Here is a 24,875-nt window from a genome sequence, read left to right as displayed (position 1 = left end):
TTGTCATTAATTTTATTGCACTATAGTTGCCTTTAGAGGGGAAAAGGGTGGCATTTTGTGTATTTCTAAGGGAATTTACTAAATCTAGAGATTAGCACTGTTACACCGGCTCAAACAGTTTAAAACATAGAAAATTAGGTATCGGGGCAGATACATGAATCAATGTATTCTTTTTATTTTAAAGTAACTTTTTAATTGTGGTTATTAAAACAATGTATTCTTAAGGTGAAAAACCTACCTCAATTATAAGTCACTTATAGTTTCACAGTTAATCTGGATTTTTATAATTAAAAATTAAAATGTAACATTTGAGTCCATTAATACTTTGTTGAAAACAATACAAGTCAGTATAATAGACATGCCCATATGTTCAACATTGTAATATGAAACAGGAAAGACTTTGGGTTTGATCATTGATCTGGTGTTCTAGACAATAGTCATATGTACATATGGACTATCTTTTTTATAGTTTTATAATATTGAGTCAGTGCTTAGTAAGTTCCATGCAGTATCGGCCCTTAATAACTGTTCATGGTTTTGTTAACAGCCTGTTACAAGCTTCAGGCATATATTTTCATTTTGTAGTAAAAGAAACCAACACACCAGCTTTTCATTGGGAGCAGTAGTAAGTGAGAAAGAACTAGCATTCAGGAATCAGAACTTTAAAATAACATGTCAAAGTCAGTGCTAAACATTCTTCTATTGTATCTGAACCATTCCTAATATATAACAGTAAGCTTGACTTCCTTTGCTTTGGAACTGTGCTCACTCTCTTAAGGAAAGGGCATCCCATCAACCAGCATTGTAATTTGTGTTACTTGTCTGGGAACTAGTGCCACTTTTGTTGTTCTATTAAACTGAAAGCATAATACCAATAGACAACAAACTTCTTGCTCATCAGGTGCCTTCCCGCCTTTTGTTAAATTTGTCACTGATGTATAGAAGTTAGTTGTTTTATTCTCAGTATTAAGATTTGAAAAACTACCCAAGAAAACCTGAGCCCATATTGGGTTTTTTTTGTTTTTGTTTTTGTTTTGTTTTTTATTTTACTTAGCTGGACAGTTACAGCATGTTAAAATCATATCCCCATTCTAAAAATAATTACGTGTGAGTATGTGAGAGGACTATGGATGAGGAGTATAAATACATTAAATTTTCATATCTGTTCTTCTGGCAAGTATTTAGTAGTCTACTAGGTATATCATTATAGTTATTATAGAGGTTTTTTAAAAAGGGACATGGACCAGCCTTTCCATTTAGCAGTGTACAATCTATGTAGTATGTGTCAATAGCACAAAATACAATCTTAATTAGCATTAGTTGGTCTAATCTAAATAGTTAATTCAAAAGTGTATTTTTGGTATTAATTATCTAGCCATTGTCTTTTAGGTCTAGTAATAGGTACCATTTAATTTGCTGCAGCATTTACTGAATGGTGGATTGGAAGACCTGATGTATATTGGGAAGTATCTTACCATATTTCATTTAGGTAATTGTGCTTTATGAAAAGAACATTGTTAAGGAATTTATAGCAGTAATAAAGTAGAAACAGTTCAGTGCATTTCAGATACACCAACCTGTTAATGGTATGCTCTCTATACATTATTGATTAGGTTGTTTTAAGACATTTACATCTAACAGTTCACATACAGGCACATACTGCTTCGGTAATAATAGAATGTTAGTGATGATCCCTCGATGGACACCGATTATATGCCTGTTTTGTCTTGAATCTCTCTCTGGATGCCTACTACATGTATATTACCTTTTTTGGTGAAATTTTTTTTGACAGATCTGCCTATTTTATTCAGGGTTTTTATTATGTTTTTCTTCTAAGTTTAAGTATCAGATGGCTGTTATTATCAGCAAAAACCATAAGAAAACTAAAATGTATTGTTTCGTTGAAAAATCAGTTAATTCAGGTAATTAAACATTTGAGGAAAACACCTGGATAATTTATTGACCACATTAATGCTGTGTAGGTAGCTTTCATAATTCCCATTGCATAGGTTTTGTTATGGAGTAGTCAACGGTATAGATTCATTCTTTTTTTTTTTTTTCATCTTATGTGTGATGTTTTGAGCACAATCCACTTTATTTTTTTTTTTTTTTTACGTTTATTTTTATTTTTGAGACAGAGAGAGACAGAGCATGAACGGGGGAGGGTCAGAGAGAGAGGGAGACACAGAATCTGAAACAGGCTCCAGGCTCTGAGCTGTCAGCACAGAGCCCGATGCAGGGCTCGAACTCACAGACTGCGAGATCATGACCTGAGCCGAAGTTGGTCACCCAACTGACTGAGCCACCCAGGCGCCCCTATAGATTGATTCTTAATAAATACTCAATGAAAAAATAAATTTTCATTTATTTTTCAACACTAATTATGTTTTTATTCCTGAACTATCAGTAAAACTCTGACCATCAGTTTATTTTTGAAGTTAAGGGATAATGCAAATATTCTAATTAACTTGTGTACCTCTTACCAAAAGAGTATGCAGTACTTTTAAATCTTTAGTATATATTATTATAGAAAGAATAATGTTTTAAAAAACAAAAATGCAGTGTTGATAAGATCTGTATACATTAATGGTGGGACTTCTTGAATAAGTGAGGAAGTGTACAAATGTTCAATCTGATTGAAAATTTTTAATTGTGTTTTAAAACTACACGAATAATTCCTTAATTCAAAATTGGAGCTGTTCCCAACTAAATCTGATGGTGTTCAAAGAATTTCAGGCCCTTCATAGTTTGAAAAAGATAAGTAGGGGTCTGGGAATGTAAAAATCTGGTCTTTGTTTTTTGAGTAAATGGTTTACATAACCTTTTGCTAATGTGTCATTCTTCATACACCTGCACAAGCTAATCAGTCTTCTTTACTTCTAGAACTCTAAATTAATCTTGTCAGTAATGTCATACATGTCTAACAAGTGAACAAGCATCCTTCAGTCAGACTGTTTAGATAATGTCTCAAGTCCTTATATAAGAACCTACTCCATTAGCAAGCCTATTGAAAAAATTTGCAAGACCTTTTAGTCTTAATTGTATCTGGAAGCCCTTATCTTAGACTTCATCAAATCCCTTTTTTTTTTCTTCTGGATTCACTCTGCATGCACACAATTCTGTCAGTAGCTGTATACTACCAATATACTAATCTCATGTGTCTGGTTTTTCTTTTCACCTCTACAATAGGTTAGTTACCTTTTCTTCCTGGCCAACTTCTTGGAAAGAATTTATATGATGTTGGACCTTCATGTTAAAGAGATAGGATTGGTTATAATATCCTTTACAATCCATTTTATTTTGATGTCTAACCAGATAACGTTGAAAAGGAAGCTAGAAGGCAAAACTTCCCTTTTAATACTGGACAAAATGCAAAATGCACAGTTTTATTCTTCACTTTCAAAAAACTTGTGTGGCTGAATAAAGATGCATTTAATAAAGGAAGAAACTACCTACTTGATATCATAGATGAGAAATATGAAAAAATTAATATGAACCAGTTAGTAAAAGTAGATTGGACTTCGACTTTACACATGTGAAAGAAAAGCAAAATAAGAATTTTGTGTTATTCACATTAAAATGTGCAGAATTATTCAGTATAAGTTATAGTCTTAACACATATATAAGCAGTTGCTTTTCTGTTTAGACATATCATGGGACATGAAATCCACAGCCTTTGTGTTACAGGTTTATATCTAGAGAAATATTTGCGTTCCTTTAAAATGTGAACTATTTACTGTGGTTAAACAAAGGTACATGATGTCATCTGTGGACATCTTAGCTTTATGGAAACAAATTATTAAGAAAAATTAATAGGCATCTGATTTATCATTCTTGTAGTACAAGAGTATAACCAAAGCTATCAGAGCCATAGGAAATTCCATTTTCTTTTAAGAACCAGAAAATCACTTTTGGTAAAAGTGCATTTGTTTGATAGGTAGTGTTAAAGAAAGTTGGAAAATTACTAGTTTTCCGTAGAAAATTGAAAGACTCATGTGTGGATGATTTAGAACAATGAACAACATCAATAATTTAAAGTAAAATTATGCCAGTAACTGTCACATTAACCTCACTCTTTAAAGTGAATCAGTGAAAATTGTAATGGGATGAGTGAATGGACATTTTGGAAATGCTAAATGATTGTCATAGGGGGCCTAAAAGTGCCTTTTGTTTCTTGCAGCTCCTTTAAGATCAGTGTACGGCTTAAGGCTTAAGAGGTTCTGCTAAGCATAGTGACTCACTTAGTTAACAATTTGAGCACAACTGTAACCCTAATGTAGTATAGCACAAGAACATTAAATAATTAGTAATTCAGTAGCTGTGTTTGCCAGGCATTGTGTTAAGTGCTGTGATACTTTTTTATTCACTTCTTTAAAACTTGTGCAAGCTACAGATTGGGAAGAGTAATTTGCTCAAAGCCACAAAGCAGTGCTTTGTGCTTATGCTGTGATATATTCACTTTTATGATGTAATCATTGTCCTATTAAACATTAATGATTCTCAAAGTGTGGTCCCCATACTAGTAGTATTGGCTTCACTTAGAAACCTATTAGAAAGAGAAACTCCCAACACCTGAATGAATGAGGTGAGGCTCGGCAATCTATGTTTTAACAGGCCCTTCAGGTAATTCTGATGCGGGTCAAAGCTTGTAGATTTGCATTGCACATTTCTATTTTTAAATAAAGATCTGGGGGTTTCTTTTTGGACAGTGTATAAATAATATAATATGAACTTGTAAAAAAAAAAAAAAAGGAATCTTTTCATTGTTGCTTATATTGCAAAAGACTGTATCAGGAAAAGCCCCAGCATGGATACTGGCAGCTTGACATCACTACATTAGTTTAGTGTTATCTCTGGAACGCAAATGGATTCTTAAGTCCAAGAGACTGTGGAATGAAATCTTTGTTTTACTGTGTTAAGCTCGATCTCTGTTATTGTCTAAAGGTTTTTGGTAACAATAATGCATTTTTTTTCAAATTTTAAAACTTTATTGGAATAAATAAATGTATGTTTCATCACTTATAGTTTTGCTTTTGTTGGTTTTGTCTTTTTTTTTTTTTCCTCCATGTGTGGACCCTATCGAGTGGCGTATGGGGAGGTTGAATCTTCAGAGTTTACTCTCTGTGACCTCAGAAAATCAGTAGCATTTCTAGCTAATTGATCAGTGAGGAGAAATCAAGTGTTGCATCCCAACGAGTAAAGAAAAAATTTAAAGTCTATTATGTATTAATTTCGAATCATTTTTTTCTTACATGATGAGATAGTTTATTATTTTTTAATTATTTTCTTCTGCTTTTTAAATACTTTAGAGCAATTTTAGGTTACAGAATTACTATGAAGGTAGTATGGAGAGTACTCAAATATCCCACAGCCAATTTCCCTTGTTACTAATGTTTTACATTAGTATAGTGCATTTGTCACAGTTAATGAACCAATATTGATACATTATTATTAAAATCCATACTTGATTCAGATTTCCTTAGTTTTTCTCTCATATCTTTTCTTTGTTCCAGGATCCAATCGATGATACCCCACTACATTTAGGAGTTATGTCTCTTTATACTCCTCTTAGTTGTGACACTTTCTTAGACTTTTTGTATTTTTGATGACCTTAATAGTTTTGAGGATCACTAGTCAGGTATTTTTCATTTCTTACTATGGACATTTTCAGATATACAAAAAAGTTGAGAAAATAGTTATTCATATCTTATGAATCTTATTTTATCCCCCATTTTTTTTCGTTTTTTGCTGGGGTATTTTAAAGTTAAATTTCAGGGGCGCCTGGGTGGCTCAATCGGTTGAGTGTCTTACTTTTGATTTTGGCTCAGGTCATGATCTCAGGGTCTTGGGATCAAGCGCCGCGTTGAGCTCTGCACTTAGCATGGTGCCTGCTTGGGATTCTCTCTCTCCCTTTGCTGCTCTTCCCCTCTGCTTCAACAATAAGTAAAATGAAAAAAAAATTAAATTTCAATCATCCTATCATTTCACCTATAAATATTTGAGTATCTCTATTAGATAAGGACTTAAAAAACAACCCACCTAACAATTTCAATGCTACTTGAAAACACGTGTAAGTAAGCAGGAGCTAGGGGAGGTTGGGAAGACGTTGGTACAGGTTTGACCACTACGAAGGAAAACGGGAAGGATGGCTGAGCAGGAAGTCTTAATCCACAGTGCAGTTCAAAAAGAGTTTTAGCAAGGTGTAAAAGTCCTCAAACCAAAGGTGCCTATTCGTGTTCATAAGAGTAGACCCACATCTTACAGGAGTGGGCTTGACTATATATTCCTGCTCTGCTCCTTTTTTGGTGAGGAGCAGCTGTAGGAAACAGGCCTCTGTTAAAACACCATGGTGGATTCAGACCTTAGCAGCTGGGACAGTCAGTTAATTACCCACCCCATATTAAGTAACTAGCAAGGCCCCTTTGCCTGGCTGCCACCATGGGTAGTACTTTGTGTTCACATTTCTCTAGATAGCTCAGAAATGCCTTTTTACTGTTAGTTCATTCAGATAAAGATTCAGTTGAGAGTCATCCACTGTATTTGATTAGTATGTCTCAAGTCTTTTTTAGCCTATAAATTAGACACACCTCCAATTTTTATGCCGTTTTTCAAATTGAAGAAATTAGATTATTTGCTCTATAGAATTTCCCACATTCTAGATTTGACTAATTGCATCTTCATGATGCTGTTTAACTTGTCCTGTATCCCCTCTTTTTCCTGTAAATTGTTAATTAGATGCAGAGGCTTTATTAGATTCAATTTATATTCTTTTGGACAATAATTCATAGGTGGTGTGTACTTTCTATTGAATCACATGAGATACAATGTGTCTTTTCTCACTTTTAATGATGTTAAGATTAACATTCAGATACCATTATTATGTAAAAAAAAGTTTTTTTGATGTTTATTTTTGAGAGACAGAGACCAAGTATGAGGTGGGGAGGGGCAGAGAGAGAGGGAGACACAGAATCTGAAGCAGGCTCTAGGCTCTGAGCTGTCAGCACAGAGCCTGACACATAGCTCAAACTCACGTACTGCAAGATCACGAGCTGAGCCGAAGTCAGATGCGGAACCAACTGAGTCACCCAAGTGCCCCTATCATATAGTTTTCTAATTCTATCATTCTATTTACACTAGTTAGGAATTCTTAAAAGAGAAACTTTTCATTTATCAATTACTTGATTGCCCTAAAAGATGGGTAAGATCACATTGATTTTTCCCTTCATTTATTTTAATAATGAGCCACAGCTCAAACAATCTCCAAAGGTAAGTCATATGTTTGTTTATATATTTAATGTGTTTTAGTCCACTGCAGTCATTATTTTTGCATCCAGATTATATCATGTGTAGCTGGTAGGAGTTTTCCAGGTTGGCTCTTGTGTCCTTTTGGTCCTTCCTTGTTTTGCAGCATAAAGTGTTCAGTCTCATCTTGTACATTCCCTTTCAGGACCCAGAATCAAGAGCTACCTTTCTTTGTAGAAAACTAAAGCTTTGATAGTCATTGAAATCATCAGATGAGGTTGTGCCTGGGTGGCTCAGTCTGTTGGGCATCTGCCTTCAGCTCAGGTCATGATCTGACGGTTCTTGAATTCGACCCCTATGTCAGGCTTTGTGCTGACAGCCCAGAGCCTGGAGCCTACTTCGGATTCTGTGTTTCTCTCCCCCCTCCTCTGCTCATGCTCTCTGTTTCTCTCTCAAAATAAATAAACATTAAAAAGATTATCAAATGATACAAAAACCAGAAGGCATTTATAGAGCTCTTCTTAACTGTAAAAGCTATATATGGACATTGAGACATATTCCAACTTCTACTTTTACTGGAAAATTTGAAGGAGGTGACAGAACTATACTTGTTCCTTTGCCATTTTCATTTATTTTTCTCATTTTCTATTCAAATAGGTCTTAAATGTATCTTGGTTTTTTTTTTTATTTTGGAAATTTAAATCTATTCATGCTTGTTGACAATCTCAGGAGTTTGATTATAGAAGTCAAGATTTTCTTTTGAGTAAAGTGTTCATATTAGAATTCAGCCACCAACTGTGTAGAAATGTGTAGATAGATATTCATTAAGTTGGGCTTGAAAAGAGAGCTGATATAATAAGCTAAAATTCATATTAAAAAAAGGTGCGCAAATTGTGGTTTCTGCACCCCACAACATTAAAATTTGACTCAAGCTCATAGTATGGACTTTAGTAGAGACTATACATTTCCAATTCTAGTCATTCTGAATGAGGACCTATGCAGAGGTACTGGCCATTGTCAAGTCTTCACAGCAGGTTGTGAGGCAGTCCTGAGAGGAGGAGTAAGAATGTTGGATGATGGAATGCAAACTGGTACAGCCACTGGAAAATAGTATGGATGTTCTCAAAAAATTAAACATAGAACTACCCCGCAATCCAGTAATTCCACTTGTGAGTATTTACCCAAAGAACACGAAAACACTAAATTGAAAAGATCTATGTAGCCCTATGTTTATTGCAGCATTATTTACAACAGCCAAAATATGGAAGCAGCCCAAGTGTCCATTGATGGATGAATGAATGAAGAAGGTGTGTGTGTGTGTGTGTGTATGGAAAACACAAGGGAATATTACTCAGCCATAAGAAACTATGAAATCTTGCCATTTTCAGTGACATGAATGGAGATAGGATAATTGAAATAAGAGAAAGACATGCCATATGATTTCAGTCATGGGATTTAAGAAACAAAATGAATGAAGGGGAAAAAAGACAAACCAAGAAACAGACTCTTAACTATAGAGAACAAACTGATGGTTACCAGAGGGGGGATGGGTGATATATGTGAAGGGGATTAAGAGTACTTTTAATGTTGTTGGGCATTGAGTAACATATAGAATTGTTGAATCACTATTTTATACACTTGAAGCTAATATAACACTTTTTGTTAACTATACTAGATTTTTTAAAAGGCATCAGGTTGAGTGTTAAGTTACATGTTGCTTAATATAAGCTCCTTTATTTTTTTAAATGAAAAAAAAGTATTGGATGATGGCTAGAAGCAGTTGTGAAGTTGCCCCATGACTGACTGAGCCACCAGGAGTCCTTACTAGTGCTTAGAATAAAGCCCAGCTGCTGTCAGCCATCACCTGGGGGACCATGTAATAATATTGGCAAATGATTTTCTCCATTCCTGCCCATGCCTTCATCCAGAAAGAAGGATCCATTCCTTTATTCCAGATTATGGAAACCAACTATAACCTAAATTCTTGCATTTTGTATCTTGCATTGGTTCACAAATACTTAATGCATACTATTTTGTGCTAGTCTTTGTACTAGGTAAAAGGACATTGCAGTGAAAAAAATCGTAGCCTACACCATTCTATTCTTTATTGCCCAATAAAAAAGTTGACACAGGGTTGAAGAGTGCTGCTTTTAGAATGTCCTTTGGACTTTTACAAAAGATGAGAATTGAAATTCACTTATCTTTTGAGCCTCAATACATGTCATGGGGCTATCTAGTTTATGTTATCAAAATCATGCTTATAAATCTAATTGTTGGGAAAGATTTATTCCCTTAATCTTGAAAAAATTGAGAGTGTGGATATAGAGCATAAATTCATATTTTCATTAATTTGTTAGATGAATTTTAGTTTTGCCCCTAAATCGTGTCTTCAGTGGCCGATGATAGTAAGTCTTCAGTGGGAGTCAGGGCCCCACGTTTTCTAGTATCTTCTGGCCATCTGAAGCATTTGTAATTATTCATAGTTTATATGTTAAATCTTATATTGAATTTCAAATATCTGTGTTTTTATAGCTCATAAAATTCCCAAAGTCACCCATGGTTAGATAAAACTTTCTTCCTGGGTTTTACTTTTTTTCTGAGCTTTGTGATTGAGTAAGTACGGTGTACTTTATAGGCTGTTGTTGTCTAGTTACTTGAGAAACACTCCCCCTGTGGTGAAATCATCCATTCACCACCTCCCCCCCCCCTTTTTTTTAATTGGTCAGGACACTTTATCCATTTCCTGTGATTCGTGCCTAAAGATTTATTTCATTTGGAAAGGATATATGTGGGGGGATTAGATCCAATTTTGAGGATTTACCCCTGGTTGACTTACAGAGTAGCATTAGTCTTTTATAACTGAGATTTTAAAAAAAAACTCTTAAAAATAACATATTGGTAAGAGCTGTTTCTCTTTCCCAGGCTACTTGAGGAGGTTCTCTTACTTGGTCTCAAGTGGGTTTATAACATCTTCCTCACTAACTTTTTGTTTTTTAAAGATTTTAAGTAATCTGTATATCCAACGTGGGGCTCAAATTTACAACCCCAAGATCAAGAGTCACATGTTCCACCAACCGAGCCAGCCAGGCGCCCCCTTGCCGAACTTTTAAAAAACTGATTGTCTCTGTGCAGATGAGGAAGTAAGACTGAGAGGAGCATGTTATTTACCCTGATGTCGTGTCACGTGGCAGTAGAAGTGGAATCATACTTTGCTAGTACCTGAAAACAGGTGTTTACTGCTAAGATTAGTCTGTGACACAGGTCTGTTTAGGGGGAAGGTTAGAGATTACAAAATACTAATTTCTAAATTAGAAAGTTATAAAACTTATTTTTTGATAGCAGAAATTAACTTTTTCATTTTATCCTTGCCTCTTTAGAACATGATTTCAAGTCAGTGTTACATTGTTCAGTGAAGCATTGTTTCTTTAAGTGTGATAGTTCCTCTACTCCTACATCAGAGTCACCTGGAGTCCGCAGGAATACTCAGATGAATCAGATGTCTCTGTCCTCAAAAAGCTTACATATGGTTAAAGAATAGAATCTATACAAGCAAAAGAGGAGTGAGAGATTAAATTCTTCAAGGACTAGGATAGACTTCTTTAGGACCTAGCATTTGAAGCAAACTTTGAAGGAGTTGAGGGAGGGTTAGTATTTGTCATAGGAATATTTAGCAATAGTTATTCATCATCTGCTGGATCATGGTACTACAGCCGAGGGCTGCGTCTAATGTTCTTTGTATACACACTAATTTGGAAGTCACAGCTTCCAAATTAGACCCACCTGACCACTAGTTTTCAAGTTCAGACCTACTTGAATTCAGATCCTGGTTGTACCACTATTAGCTGTGTGACCTTGAACGAGTTGCTTTATAATTTCACCATCTGCAACAAGGATTAAATAGTGCCTAACTTAGTTGGGTCATTGTGAAGAATAAATGAGATGATGCATGTAAAATGTGTGATACAACACCCGTTCATAGCTATGATGGGAAAAGAATTAAAATGAAGGTAACTCTTACAGTGTGATTTATACCAGTGAAGAAACATTGTAACAGTTAATCTTTCCTGAAATTGGGGGGGAAAAAAAGGCTATCAGGAAGTTCTGGATAAGCAATAAAACTACCATCTGGTTTTAGATTTCTGCTTTTCTAGGGTGGCTGTCTGTCCTTAGAAGTCCAAATGAGGCAAGTCAGAATTCTGTCCTAAACTAGAATGCAGGATGTGCTGATTCAAATGTAATGTAATCTATATCCCCTGCTAAATGTAACTATTGAAGGAACATTGAACAGTCTTGGGTAAAGAAAAATATCTTTTAGAAATAAAGAGCTTCTTGAGTTAGTTTATTTGAGAGGCTCTAAGTATTTCTCAGTTAGGTCTCTCTTCTCTCCAAATCCCCAGCCTCAGCTTGGGCCTGTTTTCCTACTAAGAATTGTCTCTGCATGGACTCCTGAACAAACATATTCCAGGGCAGTGTCATTAACCAAGCTGATACGGGAACTAAACAAACAGTGTGAATCAGCTTGAATTCATGAAGGTTGGCAACAAGTCAATTTCTTTCTCTACCTCTCCACTTGTTTTTTTCAGTGTACCTGATTACTAGTGACCGGTGTGTCCTGATAAGAGAGAACAGGAAGCATATCAAAGCAAGAGGTTGTTTATGTACTGACCTGCTCCTGGAGAACAAGAAGCATTTTTTCTTGATTTGGATATGTGTACTATAAGGCAGCAAAACAGAGGATGGCAATTCTAGGTGTTAGCACTAGGGATGATTTTTTAATCACGGCAGAATGCCACAGAGGTATTTAAAACATTTTTCCTTTTGAATTGCACAAGTTGGAAAGTAATGTTTGTCCTCTGGCCTAAAAAAAGAGTCTTAACTGGAATGTGGATATTTTATTGTCCAATTATATGTATATTAACTTGAAATTGTACACAGTCTAATTCCTTTCGTGTTTTTTAGATATTGGATTTTATACTTGTCTATTCTTAGATCTTACATATCTGATTAATATCTCTCTAGTAGGACAATACCTTGCTCAGCTTAAACATAGGTAATTGTCATGTGGCATTTATAGAGTATAAGAAAGTTTAATCTATTTTAATAAAGTTCAGAAGTAGGAACTTTTCTCTCCCATGAGTGAGATTAATGAGAAAAATTAAGGCGGGCAATTACGCTTTTTTCAACTAAAATTATTTGGGACTTCAGTTTAAATTGGTGGGGGTTACCAAAGGTAATATGGTTTTAAGGAGGTGGTTTTGGATTTTCTTAACATCTTAAAAGTGGCCAACTAAGCCACCACACAGAGAAAGATTGAAAGGAATTTCAAAAATATATATTCCCCATTGAAAAAAAGTAAAAAGCCATCCCTACAACAGTGAAGTGCTGCTATATCTAGAAATAAAACTAGGACGTCCCTTTTCTCTTCTAGATTTGCACCCTTTCCGAGGGCAACTCTGGACTCCACTGGTAGGGGAAGCTTTTCCAGGACTGTCCTCTAACGGTACAGAAATAATTGGCATTTGTTGTCTGTGTGCATTTTCCTTTTGAAAAAGCCCACAGGAGGTTTACAGATACTTGTTTGAATAAGTAAATAAAAGAAACAACGAAGGAGTGAATGAGAGACCTTGGTTGCTACTTTAGCCTAACCCTGAGTCTTACTTATTACACGTTTTGTGACTGTTAGGAAGTACTTTACCCATGGCTTTGTTTCCTTGTCTACAAAGTGGAGTTAATAACACCTACCACATAAAGTACTTAATAAATGTTTGAGTATCTGAATTAATCACTGGGTCCAGTTCAGATACACTGACTGAGTCCTGTTTTCTGGGGTCTGGCGATTTGCCCTTTTAACAAAATCTGTTGGTGATTCTTATGAATCCAAAGTTTGAACACCACTCATTTAAACTGTACTATTTATTGGGTGGGGTACTACGATAGATGCCCAAGGCAGTATTAAAACGAATCAATGGTCTCTGTCTTCAATAAATTTACATACGGTTAAAGGATAGACATAATGTAAATAAAGCACAGAGGAAGGAGAGATTAATCCTCTTAAGGGATTGGTAAAACTTCTTAAGGATCTAGCATTTGTAAGGATTAAGTAAGAATTTTAAAAAATGCCTGGATCAATGTGTGTCGCATGGTAAATGCGTAACTATTGGTATTATTATTTCCACATATGCTTTGTCTATATAGGCCATTCCTTTCTTCCTAATCTATAAGGACTGTGTCTATATTTTCAATAGATCTCCCCCATTCAACTTATGAATTACTTTGGATGACTATACTGCCTTTTCTGAATGATTTTCATGATTTTTTACTGTTTTTTGACAGGTGTTTTTCTTTCTCTTACTAAAACCACCTTGTGTACTTTCTCATTTCCATTTTATGACCCTATGAAAAAATTTTCACGAAAATGAAATTTAATTGCACTCACATTGTACCTTGTTGTATATCCTGAGACTCATCATATGATTTAAGAAAATTCGCGTTCTAAACTGTAGAAAAGAAATCCATTTAATTAATTTCATTTAGTCAGGTTTTTCTGGCTTGTGGATTATTCACATTCTTTACCTCTGCACTTACAGGTTTCCTTTTATCTGTTTCTTTGCTTGTTAGGCATGAATAGAGAAAGAGAAAGAAGCAGATCTGGTAAAAAGATTTCGTATGTGAACTGAAAGGAACCAATGGCCAAAATAAGGCTCAGCTTAGAGAATTCTGTTGATATTAGACAGGGTGTCACAGTCTTTCTGTTAGCAGAGGTGTAGCCTAATGGTCCTGGCATGCTTAGGATATTGATCAGAGATTCTGACCTTTGCTCCTGCTACTAACTTACTGTGTAACTTGTGCAAACCAATCAGTCTTTTCATGTAATAGGGAAAATGCCTGCATAATTTTGGATTCACCGTCCAAATGGATGTCAGGAAAAGGAATTTAAAGAATTCACTGAATGTGAACACAGTATTCTAGATATTAAACAAGAAACCTCAAAAAATGTACCTTGTCTTTTAAGACATTACAAGAAATGAAACTGGAAATGGACTTTTTTTTCCCTGTACCTTTTCAGAATTCATCTACCAGTAGCACCAGCTACCATATAAATATTTTTGAATGATTTTGTACTGCTTATAAAACTTAAAGGACAATTTTTATACCCATTTAATAGTGTACAAAATTGTGGCATATAACTTGAGAGACCTGCCCAAAGTTAATTAGCTAAATAATGCTGAAATGAGAACTAAAATAGTTTTTCTGATTTCCTGTTTGCCAAAATATTATGCTTCAACCAAGAAGTGAACATTTTTGTTCTATTTATGGAAGTCTAATCTGTCTATAGCCTGCGTTATCACCTATTTAATTTTTGTTTTTAAGCCAAATGGGGCAGATGCTATGTTGTTAAAGCAAAACAAAGATTTAAAACTAAGAAGGAATCTTCTAAATCATAAAGAGGAATTCTCTGGGGTGCCTGGGTGGCTCAGTCGGTTAAGTGCCTAACTTCAGCTCAGGTCATGATCTCACAGTCTGTGAGTTCAAGCCCCGCATTGGGCTCTGTGCTGACAGCTCAGAGCCTGGAGCCTGCTTCGGACATGTGTCTCCCTGTCTCTCTGCCTCTCCCCTGCTCATGCTCTGTCTCTCTTTCACGCTCTCAAAAATAAATAAACATTAAAAAAAATTAAAAAAAAAAAGGAATTCTCAGTTAAAAATATAGAAGTTTGTAACATGAGCTATAACAGTATTAGTGATTTATCACTAGTATAAAACCACCTAAAGTTACTATGTTATTAGCTCTTATACTGTTATCAAACAAAATTGGCTTTATCCTTTAGAGGTCAATCTTGACTTCAAAACGTTTAAAAAAAAATGTCTAAAATCCTTTGGATTAAAAGAATCCAAAAGCTATTGGCTGCCATAATCAAAAGGGAGGTTTTTAATTCAGCTTCTAAATTATCAAAAGATAAAAGATCAAAAGTAAAGCGTATGGGGTGCCTGGGTGTCTCCATCAGTTAAGCATCTGACTCTTGAGGTCGGTTCAGGTCATGATGTCACAGTTCATGAGACTGAGCCCCATGCTTGGCGTTATGCTGATAGCGCCAAGCCTGCTTGGGATTCTTTCTCTCCCTCTCTCTCTGTCCCTTGCCTGCTTGCATGCGCTCTCTTTCTGTCTCTCAAAATAAATAAACTATAAAAATTTTTTCTAAAAAAAAAAAGGTACAGCTTATGTCCACAGATTTCACACATACAGTTCAGGGCAGAAATTGTCACCAAGGGCACCTGGGTGGCTCAGTTAGTTAAGCATCTGACTTTGGCTCAAGTCGTGATCTCATGGTCCATGAGTTCAAGCCCCGTGATGGGCTCTGTGTGGACAGCTGAAAGCCTGGAGCCTGCTTAGGATTCTGTGTCTCCCTTTCTCTCTGCCCCTCCCTGACTTGCACTCTGTCTTTCTGTCTCTCAAAAATAAATAAACGTAAGAAAGAAAGAAAGAAAGAAAGAAAGAAAGAAAGAAAGAAAGAAAGAAAGAAAGAAAGAAAGAAAGAAAGAAAAAGAAAGAAAACTGGACACCAGAAAAAGCAGATGTTTTTTTGAAGTCTTCTCTACTATTGTAAGGTCCATGAGTATGTGTGGGCTGATTGTATAATAGGTACTCAATAAATATTTGCTGAATGAATGAATGATGTATAAATGCAAATGCATCTATGTTAGCTGCTTTTCCTGTTGGAAGACTTGATCTTTTATCATTTGAATTCCACAAAAAAACATCTTAACCAAGTCATGTCTTTGGGCCAATCTGTTTCCAGGCATGTTTGTGTTTTTCACATTCTTTTTTTGGCCTGCAATAATATTCTGTGACCTCTTTCATGAATTCCAGTAGGTCATTCAGTTGGGACCCAAGGAAGTCAGTAAATTAAACTTGATTTGGAATGGAATACATAGGGTGTGTGGCTTGGATTGGAATCAAATTAGTTCTGGCTAATCTTATTTTGGTTTAATCTATGTGGGAAAGAATAGAAATAGAGGAAAAACAAATAAACAAAAAATAGGGGAAGTTATTCTTGTATCATGGTAAGCAGTTTCTGTAAGAAATAGTTCCAAGGGCAAAAGCCTAAATTATTTTTATTAGAAGTATGGGTATAAGATTGAGCAAAGGAAAGATTAACTTCTCCAGTCATCATAGTTGATGTTTACTTTTTTAGCTTTCCCAAACCAGAATCTCTAGGCTTTTAAAATGTGGATACTCCATAGACAAGCTTGTTACTTAATACAGTTCTCTTGCTTTTTAATCTTCGCCAGGGCTCTGGAAATGGATAACCCCAATCATTGGGAAAACTAACCAATCAGGGAGACAGAAAAAGTTTCTGACACTGAGGTTATATTCAGATCATCTAGACTCTTGAGTCCCTTATAGAGGCCTAACGAGAAGAAATGTTGAGAAAGTGCAGTAAGTTCCTGCACTAATAATTAATTTCTTTAAGCTGACATTTTCCCCTTTCAACTGTTTCCAACTTGCAATTTATTGGATCCTGAAGACTTAACCTTGGTGCTAAGAGGTAAAGAAAACCCTTCTGTGAATGGACTGAGAGTCTTTGAATAAAATGAGAAACTTCTTCAAAGCTACTTGGGAAAGGAGGAGGCTGGGAAGGAGCAAGTGAAGTCATCGAGTGAGAACTTTAGTTTGGAGTTCTGACTGGCGCTGGACGAGTCATGAATGGGATTGATCTTTTCAGAGAATTGCATGTGATTTTCTCGTAAGTTCTTACAAACTAGAAAACCAGGACTCATCGTTCAGGAGTTTCTTGAATGTAATAACGTTCTGACAATTGAATTTTCCCTCCCTTGGAAGGCAACAATTTGCTCATTTAACAGAGCAAATTATGTTTTCATTTAAAAAGAGGAAAGAGTCAGGGCTCCTGGGTGGCTCAGTCAGTTAAGCGTCCAACTCTTGGTTTCGGCTCAGGTCATAATCTCACGGTTTGTGAGATTGAACCCTGCATCGGATTCTGTGCTGACAGTGCAGAGCCTGCTTGGGATTCTCTGTCTCCCTCTTTCTCTGCCCCTCCCCTGCTTGCTCTCTATCTCTCTCTCAAAATAAATAACAAACTTAAAAAAAAATTTCTTTAGTGGGGGGGGGGAGGGGGGGAGTCACCACGTTATTTCTAATTTCTCAGTTTGACCTGTGTATTAAAGGCATGAATTAAGGTACTGAAACATAAGGAATTTTCCCAGTTGCTACAGAGTTCTAAGTATCTCACCTCCTACTTAGTTGTCTGATGTTGGTGAAGGCTTCACTTGACTGAATAGGGGGGAGTAATAGTGGGTGACTAGACCAAAGGATTATATATAGTTATTTTGAGAATTCAGATGAATGATTCTAAAGCAGCAATCAATTTTGGCTTTGGTTAATTTTCCAGGAGCAAATCTAATTAGTGTCAATCTTCTAAAGGTATAAATGACTTGGGGCGCCTGGGTGGCTCAGTCAGTTGGACGTCCAACTTTGGCTCAGGTCATGATCTCACGGCTTCATGGGTTTGATCCCTGCATCGAGCTCTGTGCTGACAGCTCAGAGCCTGGAGCCTGCTTTGGATTCTGTGTCTCCCTCTCTCTCTGCCCCTCCCCTGCTCATGCTCTGTCTCTCTCTCTCTCAAAAATGAAAAACATTAAAAACATAAATGAGTTTTGGCTGCTTCAGCAATAACTTAAGTATTTAAGAAAACACTTTGTTACACAATATTTTATAAATATAAAATACATAAATATACAGTTATACACACACATATAATACATATTATATACTGTAGATATAGGTTTGAAAAATAAGAAAAGATCCAGTTACATACAGGCCAGTTCAGGAGACAATATATTCTGTGCTTGCTTACTGGAGTTACAAAGGTCTTCAAATAAATGCTGTTTGGACAGAGAAGATACCATCATTTCACTTTCTGTTTTAGAAAAAAAGAAATGGTTACCATTGTATTTGTTCAGTTCTGATTCTCTCAGATAACTGGCTTTGTTTTTGGAAATAGCATCTTAAAAATGTAAATTTACTGGATGAGACATTATTGATAATATTTCACTTAAAATATTGTTGCTAATAGGAAAATGGCTAGATCAGACAAGCCACCATCTTAATAAATTATCTTTTTTTATTTTTTTATTTTTAATTTATTTTTGAAAGAGAGAACATATGAGTGGGAGAGGGGCAGAGAGAGAGAGGGAGACACAGGATCCAAAGTGGGTTCTGCACTGACAGCAGAGAGCCCGATGTGGGGCTCAAACTCATGAACACGAGATCATGATCTGAGCCGAAGTTGGACACCTCACCAACTGAACCACTCAGGTGCCCCTCTAATAAGTTATCTTTTTAAAGGGTTTATAAAAATATGGACACATGAAGATGCCTTAACTCTTTTTTTGAAACAGGGAGATATATGAATAAATAAGGTTTGAAAGTGCTTACCTTGGTAAAGTTTAAAAAGGAAGATATAAAATTGCGTATCTAGTATAATCACAACTATGGAGACAATAGGAAGAAGAATTAAACATCTGTCCGTACCTCTGGGTGATAGAAGTCCCGTTCTTCTTTTTACAGTCATATTTCCCAAACTTTATTGAGCATATTTGTTCTTATAATGGAAATCTCTCTTTTATTTTCCTAAAAAATACCTTGATGGTTGCTGCAGTTTCCATGACACCCACACTTATTCCAGTTGCATTTCTAATGTGTTTCTGCCACCTTGTGCTTTCTGAAGCCCATTACAGTGGTCAACAGAGAAAGAGACATACTTTGGGAGATTGTTGTTTCTTTGGAGATAAATTTTCATAGTACAGGAAGAGGATGAGAGAGAATATATGGAAGATTGTGTGTGGGGGAGAGAGAGAGAGAGAGAGAGAGAAACTTTCCAAAAGTTAAGGGGATTGTTTACTAGTTTACATCAGTATTAAAATTACATTTTATCCCTCGAGCCTGCACCCTGGTAAAGGAGGAGAATAAAGACCTTGGTTTTTAGTGCTGATAACAATAAGCTCCTTAAGTAAGGTTTTAAGACATTTTGTGATACTTTCTACTCTTGCCTGTTCTTTAAATGTGTTCCTTTCTGCATAAAAACCTAACTAGACACTTGTGCCTAGAAAGCTGTAGGTGGCTTGTTAAATGTGTTTCTTTAAATTAAATCGCCTGCTGTGTTTACATGAACTGTTTTTCTCTTTCCACATTATCATTCCAGACAGCATTCCATTTGTCCAGTGCCTCAAACTATTTATATGGTCTGCTGCCCTGGAGTTATGTTGAGCGCCAGAAAGGAGAGCCTTTACCTGGAACTTCGGCCTTTCTGTTTGAGCGTAAACAAGCCCTTATTTGATGACTTGTCTGAGGAGCCCTCAGATCTTTCTTTTTAGGAATTAATTTAAATATACTTGATTTTGAAATGGTATTTAAGGAGCCATGGATGCAAATGACTTATGTTTGTCATCTTGGCAAACACCTGTTTCTAGGCCGATAGTGGGACAGTCTTTCCTAGCCTGCTAAAATATTCACAGCACCAGGCCCAAGGCATACTTTTTAGCCTTCAATGTCATGATTGCATCAAAGTAGGACTGTGACTTCAACTACAGAGTTACCATCTGAGAGGGCTTGAATGGTACCGAACCTTATTCATTGAGCATCCGCTACAGGACAGGCCTGCTCCAAGACTTTTTTCTACATATGTAGTCACAAGTAGCCCTCAGTAAAAACTGTGAGATATATATGATCTCATTTCACATTTGAAGAAAATTGAGATCAGAAATTAAATGGCTTACCAAAAGTCACATAGCTTGAAAATGGCAGAGCGGGCATTTGAACCCAAGTGTTTCTGACTCATTTTCATACTCTATGAGCAGACCAGCTTTCCATTGCAAATGGCAAGGATCTTTATGGTCATGGTGGTCTGAAAAGGGAAACCAAGTCTAAAGGGGATTAAATATAAAGTTTGGAGCAAAAGCAGGTATAGGGCCTGCTCAGTCTCAGCACTACCTCCTTACAAAACCGTCTTCTTGCTTTCCGATGGTGGGAAGGGTTGGCAGGGCATTACAGCGAGCTTGGAAAAACTTCCCCAGTACCTTTCCAGTTTTCCCTGTCTGGTCAGTTCTGATTTGTATTAGTGCAGTAACCTCCTAACTAACTAATCTCCCAGCCACTAGCCTTGCTTCCCCTGCAGTCTGTACTTCACACTGCACTTGGAACCACCTTTCTGAAGAGCAGACCAGATCTCATTGCTCCTGAGCTTTAACTCTTCCAAGGTTTTCTCTTATAATTAGGATAAAGTCCAAATTCTTTGGCAGGGCTTCTTAGCCCCTATATCCCTGGCCTCTCCCCTCCCCACTGCCAGCCCTTCTTCAGCCCAGCGGAACCGCATGCCCAGCCCTGGGCATGTTCCACTGTTTGGTATTGATCATTCCTGCTCCTTTGTCCCTCTTACTCCTACTTGTCTTTTTTGGTCTCTGCTTGAGAGCCACTTCTCTCAGAAAGCCTTTCTGAACTCCTTCTCCAGCTCTACTCCAAATATGTCAAACAGCACTCTGTTCTAATGAGGCACTCGTCACATGACATTATGATTAACCTCATTTTATTGAGGTATAATTCACATGCCATAAAATTCACCCTTTTATTTTTTTATTTTAAAGTTTATTTAATTTTTTTGAGAGAGCGCACAAGCGGGGGAAGAACAGAGAGACTGGGAGACAGAGAATCCCAAGCAGGCTCCACTCTGTCAGCGCAGAGCCGGATGTGGGGCTCAAACTCACACACCGTTTGATCATGACCCGAGCCAAAATCAAGAGTCGGAAGCTTAACCAACTGAGCCACCGAGACACCCCACAATTCACCTTTTTAGAATATACAGTTCAGTGGTTTTTATATTCACAGGGTCATGCAGCCATCCCCACTGTATAAATTCAGAATGTTTTTATCAGTCACAAAAGAAACCACATACCCATTGATAGCCACTCCCCAATCTTCCCTTTCCCCACCCACTGACAACTACTAATTTCTATCCCTATGTATTTGCCTGTTCTAGGCATATCATATAATTGGAATCATACAGTATTTGTCTTTTTGTGTCTGGTTTCTTTCACTTAGCATAAGGTAAGCTATAACACATGTTACAGCATGTGTCAGTACTCCATTCCTTTTTATGGCTGAATAATATTCCATTGTATGCATATACCACCCTTTGTTTATGCTTTTATCAGTTTATGGACATTTGGGTTGTTTCCCCTTTTGGGCTATTGAATAATGCTGCTGTGAACATGTATGTACAAGTTTTTGTGTGATCATATGTTTTTAATTGTCTTGGATATACCTAGGAATGGAGGGTCACGTGGTAACTCTTTTCCACAGCAGGTATACCATTTTATATTCCCATACTCTAGACTCTACTGTGAAAGCAAAGACTGCTAGATCTTGTTCATTATTGTACTCCAGTACGAACACATTGTGTAGGTGCTCAATTAGTATCTTCAAAATGGGTGCGAAGGCCTAAATCTTTCCTATTTGATTTGATTCTATAAATCCAGGAAATATAGAGACTGGGATGGGAAAAGATATTCTGGCTGCCAATTCACACACTATTTACCAGAGTGCCATAGGATTTTTAATAACCACACTAAGTGGATGGTTCCATGGCTTTAATAATAGTCTTACCTGAGAAGTTCCCTGCATGGAGAATGACATGAGTTCTCATTTAACCAGCTCAGAGTAGAGAAGAACATACTCAACTCTGCTGGCATTTTAATCTGTGATTCTAGGGAGTCTCTCTTCCAAACACGTTTTCTGAGGGCATGTGAACACTGCCTAATGAGGAAGCTATTCATTCTGGGTGAAAGTGTAGAAGAAAAAAAAGCAAAACAAAGTTCCTTTCCTGGAAAAAGAGGGGCCACATTGATTATACATTCAGAATAATACAGACTAAAGCCAACTTGTTGTGCTTTAAAGCAATTCTATTTAGGCGGTTGCAGCTGGGATCTCATCCACTGTTTATCCTTTCCTACCTATCTGTTTTTATTTGTCCCAGCATGCCAAAATCTTGGATTTGTAAAGGGAAGCTGGAAGCAAAGAGGCGCTTGTTCCCTGATTTCCTGGGGCACAGTCCTGTAAAGAAGGTGACTGTAAAAGAAAAGGCTGTGTGATGCCTTCTTGGTAATGTTCTTGGGGTTGTGAGTAGGTGAAGGCCACGGGTGCCATCTTCGAGACTCTTGAGTCCACCCCCGCCCTCTGTCAACATTCCACCTGCTCATGTTTTACTCAGGAGTGGTCTTTCATAGCATTTTCTTCTATCTTTGTCTTTCTGTACTTTTTTCTCTCCTCACCTGCTGTGAAACACGATGTTCGCCCAAATCTGGAAGCCTCTGTTGAAACATAATCTTTAAACCTTGAAACTAATTTTCAGCTCCGTCTTCTCCTCAGTAAATGTGGATTTGCTGAGTTACAGTCCCCACCTGACTAATTTCTATACGCTTTTCCTCTATTTTATTTTTCCCCTCAAAAATACAGCATGTACTCAGGCTCCTTTTGAGAAGAGAGGATAGGAAAGAAAAGAAACCTTTGGGAAAGTCTTAGGTAAATAGTACTGACCTTGTGTAAAGAGTGTTAATGTTATTATATAGCAGGGAAAATACAAAAGATAGAAAAAATAACATAGCAATCTTTGTCCAAATGTGGCCCACTTGAACTCTGGATGGTATTTCAGCACTGTAGGAAAATTCCAGAAATCGCTCTGGCTGTAAATGTTTCCTTCACCTTATCTGCCTCTGCTGATAAACTGAGGACGAGCTTGATGTCAGCAGATATCAGTTGTTTGGAAAAGTATAGCACCAGTGTTGGGGCAGTAATGTCAATGCCCATGTTCTATCCTTTCCCTGATGATTTATAATCACACCCAGGTCTTCAGTCAGTAGGTTTGCTTATATGGGTTCTTAAAATACTAGTTTCAGAAAAGTCAGATACTAGGTTGTCCTCATGCAAAGGATGCAAGGTCTATACCTAGGAGCACTAATTGAACTCACAGGAAGGGAATAATGCCAAAAAAAAGGGCCCCAAACTTCTAGCAACTTTGCTTTCTTTGGCATACCTAACTAGGACTGAATTTAGTGGGCCCAGTTTACGCTCTCGGTGCCTCTAGTAGAGAGAAACATGTGGCTCTTGGTCCCTGTGTTTGCACACATGACTAATCTAATAGCTTTGGACCAGTTGGGCAACCCTGCTTTTGAGCTAGCCAGACACTTGCAACTGGAATATGGAAACAAAACAGAATCTTGTATAAACAGGTTGTGCCGGATTATTTAACTCTTTGTTTCCTTGAAAAGAAATTTCCTTTTGCTCTTGAGGATAGCATACAAGAGAAATTCCAAAATTCAGGAAGAGATTTAGAAGGACAAAAAGCAAGGTTAAGCTCTGGATTTGAAGTGTGCCGCAAAATTCGGCAAGACTGTTACAGATATATCAGAAACTTTGGCCTGGGCAATTCATGCTGTGCTGTGATGTGCATCTGGATGTATCCACCCCGGGGTTGTTTATTTACAGTGGGAACTGAAGGAAAAGTTCCGAAACATCCTGTCACAGGATGTGCAGATGGGCCTGCCTGAAATACTGAAGCGGGAGGAAGCCAGGAGAGTTTTCGTGATTAATGATGACACTGCCCTCTAGTGGTCTGTCTGAGGTTTAAATGAATACATTGCAGATGTAGCAACCCAGTTCTCCAAAAAATTTACCCAAGTAAACTCCCAGACTGTGTGTGGGAAAGAGAAAGGGAGGAGGAGGACGACGATGAGGAGGAGGAGAAGGGGGGGGGGGGAGAAGGAGGAGGAGAGGGAGGGCAAGAGGAAGAGAAAGGAAAGGGAGAGGTTCTTGCCATTGCAGCACGTCTCAGTTTTCAATGACTGGGCTTTTCTGAACAGGGCTTCTGAGATCCACTTAGGGCCTCAGTGAGAACATTTTTTCCCAGGGTTCCCGCAAGGGATACTAGCTAAAACTCTTTATTAAGGATTTGTACTACAGCCCTGGGTCGCTTTCCAGGTTCCAAAGCATGGTGCCAGCTTCCCCTGGCCCACATTCCATTTCAAGGTAGGTCACTAGCCATGCTTGGGTGATGCAACCATCCGCTGCAGCTGCTCACGTAGACCAAGCTCCTTATCTTGCACCCTCCACTCTTTTCTGTGTTTCCTTTAGGCCTTGCTGTCATTCTCCCAAATACTCTTGCTGCGCTATGCTCTTAACTTCCTGCTGGCTTCCCACGCAAGAACTCCAAGAACTCGGGGGCCCATTCCTCAGGTGCTTGTGGGCAAGAATGTTTAGAGAGCTGCCTGAGCCTTTAGGGAATGACAGGAATGCTGAGAATTTCAGGCACTACTTTGCAGACCCACAGGAAAGAAAGTTTGGGCCCAGAGGGATGGGAAAGGGCCTTCAAAAACACCTCACATCATAGTTACCTCTGGCTATGGAAATGGCTCCTCTTGGAGTCCCTCCTTGTCTGCTGACCTGGGAACAGAGGCCTCTGGGATAGGTGGTTGTGGCGTAGCAAACTACAAATGTGCAAAATTAATTTGGTTCTAGTCTTGAGATAGGAATTATTCGTTGTAATATTTTAGTTGTATTCAACACAATT

The 24,875-nt window shown here is 37.3% G+C and overlaps 1 protein-coding gene across 3 annotated transcripts in view; it reads left to right on the top strand.

Annotated features, from left to right (window-relative positions):
• The window catches only part of PAWR (pro-apoptotic WT1 regulator), a 193,344-nt gene that overhangs the window by 121,398 nt on the left and 47,071 nt on the right, over nucleotides 1-24,875 (top strand). The window contains exons 7-8 of one of the 3 annotated variants that reach the window (XR_003424334.2): nucleotides 11,826-12,039; nucleotides 12,671-15,750. The exons of 1 other annotated variant lie outside the window; for it this stretch is intronic. Coding sequence is in view for 1 of the 2 variants with exons in the window: in XM_015063668.3 (XP_014919154.2) it covers nucleotides 11,826-11,841 (16 nt within the window). In the remaining variant the exon portion in view is untranslated. Of the gene's footprint in view, nucleotides 1-11,825; nucleotides 15,756-24,875 lie in introns of those variants that run through there. One more of the 3 variants, XM_015063668.3, reaches the window with a different exon arrangement.

This window comes from Acinonyx jubatus, chromosome B4 (assembly GCF_027475565.1).
Source record: "Acinonyx jubatus isolate Ajub_Pintada_27869175 chromosome B4, VMU_Ajub_asm_v1.0, whole genome shotgun sequence".
Classification (NCBI taxonomy): Eukaryota; Metazoa; Chordata; class Mammalia; order Carnivora; family Felidae; genus Acinonyx; species Acinonyx jubatus.
Note: the sequence above shows the minus strand (reverse complement) of the source record. Positions and strands in the feature narration are given on the sequence as shown.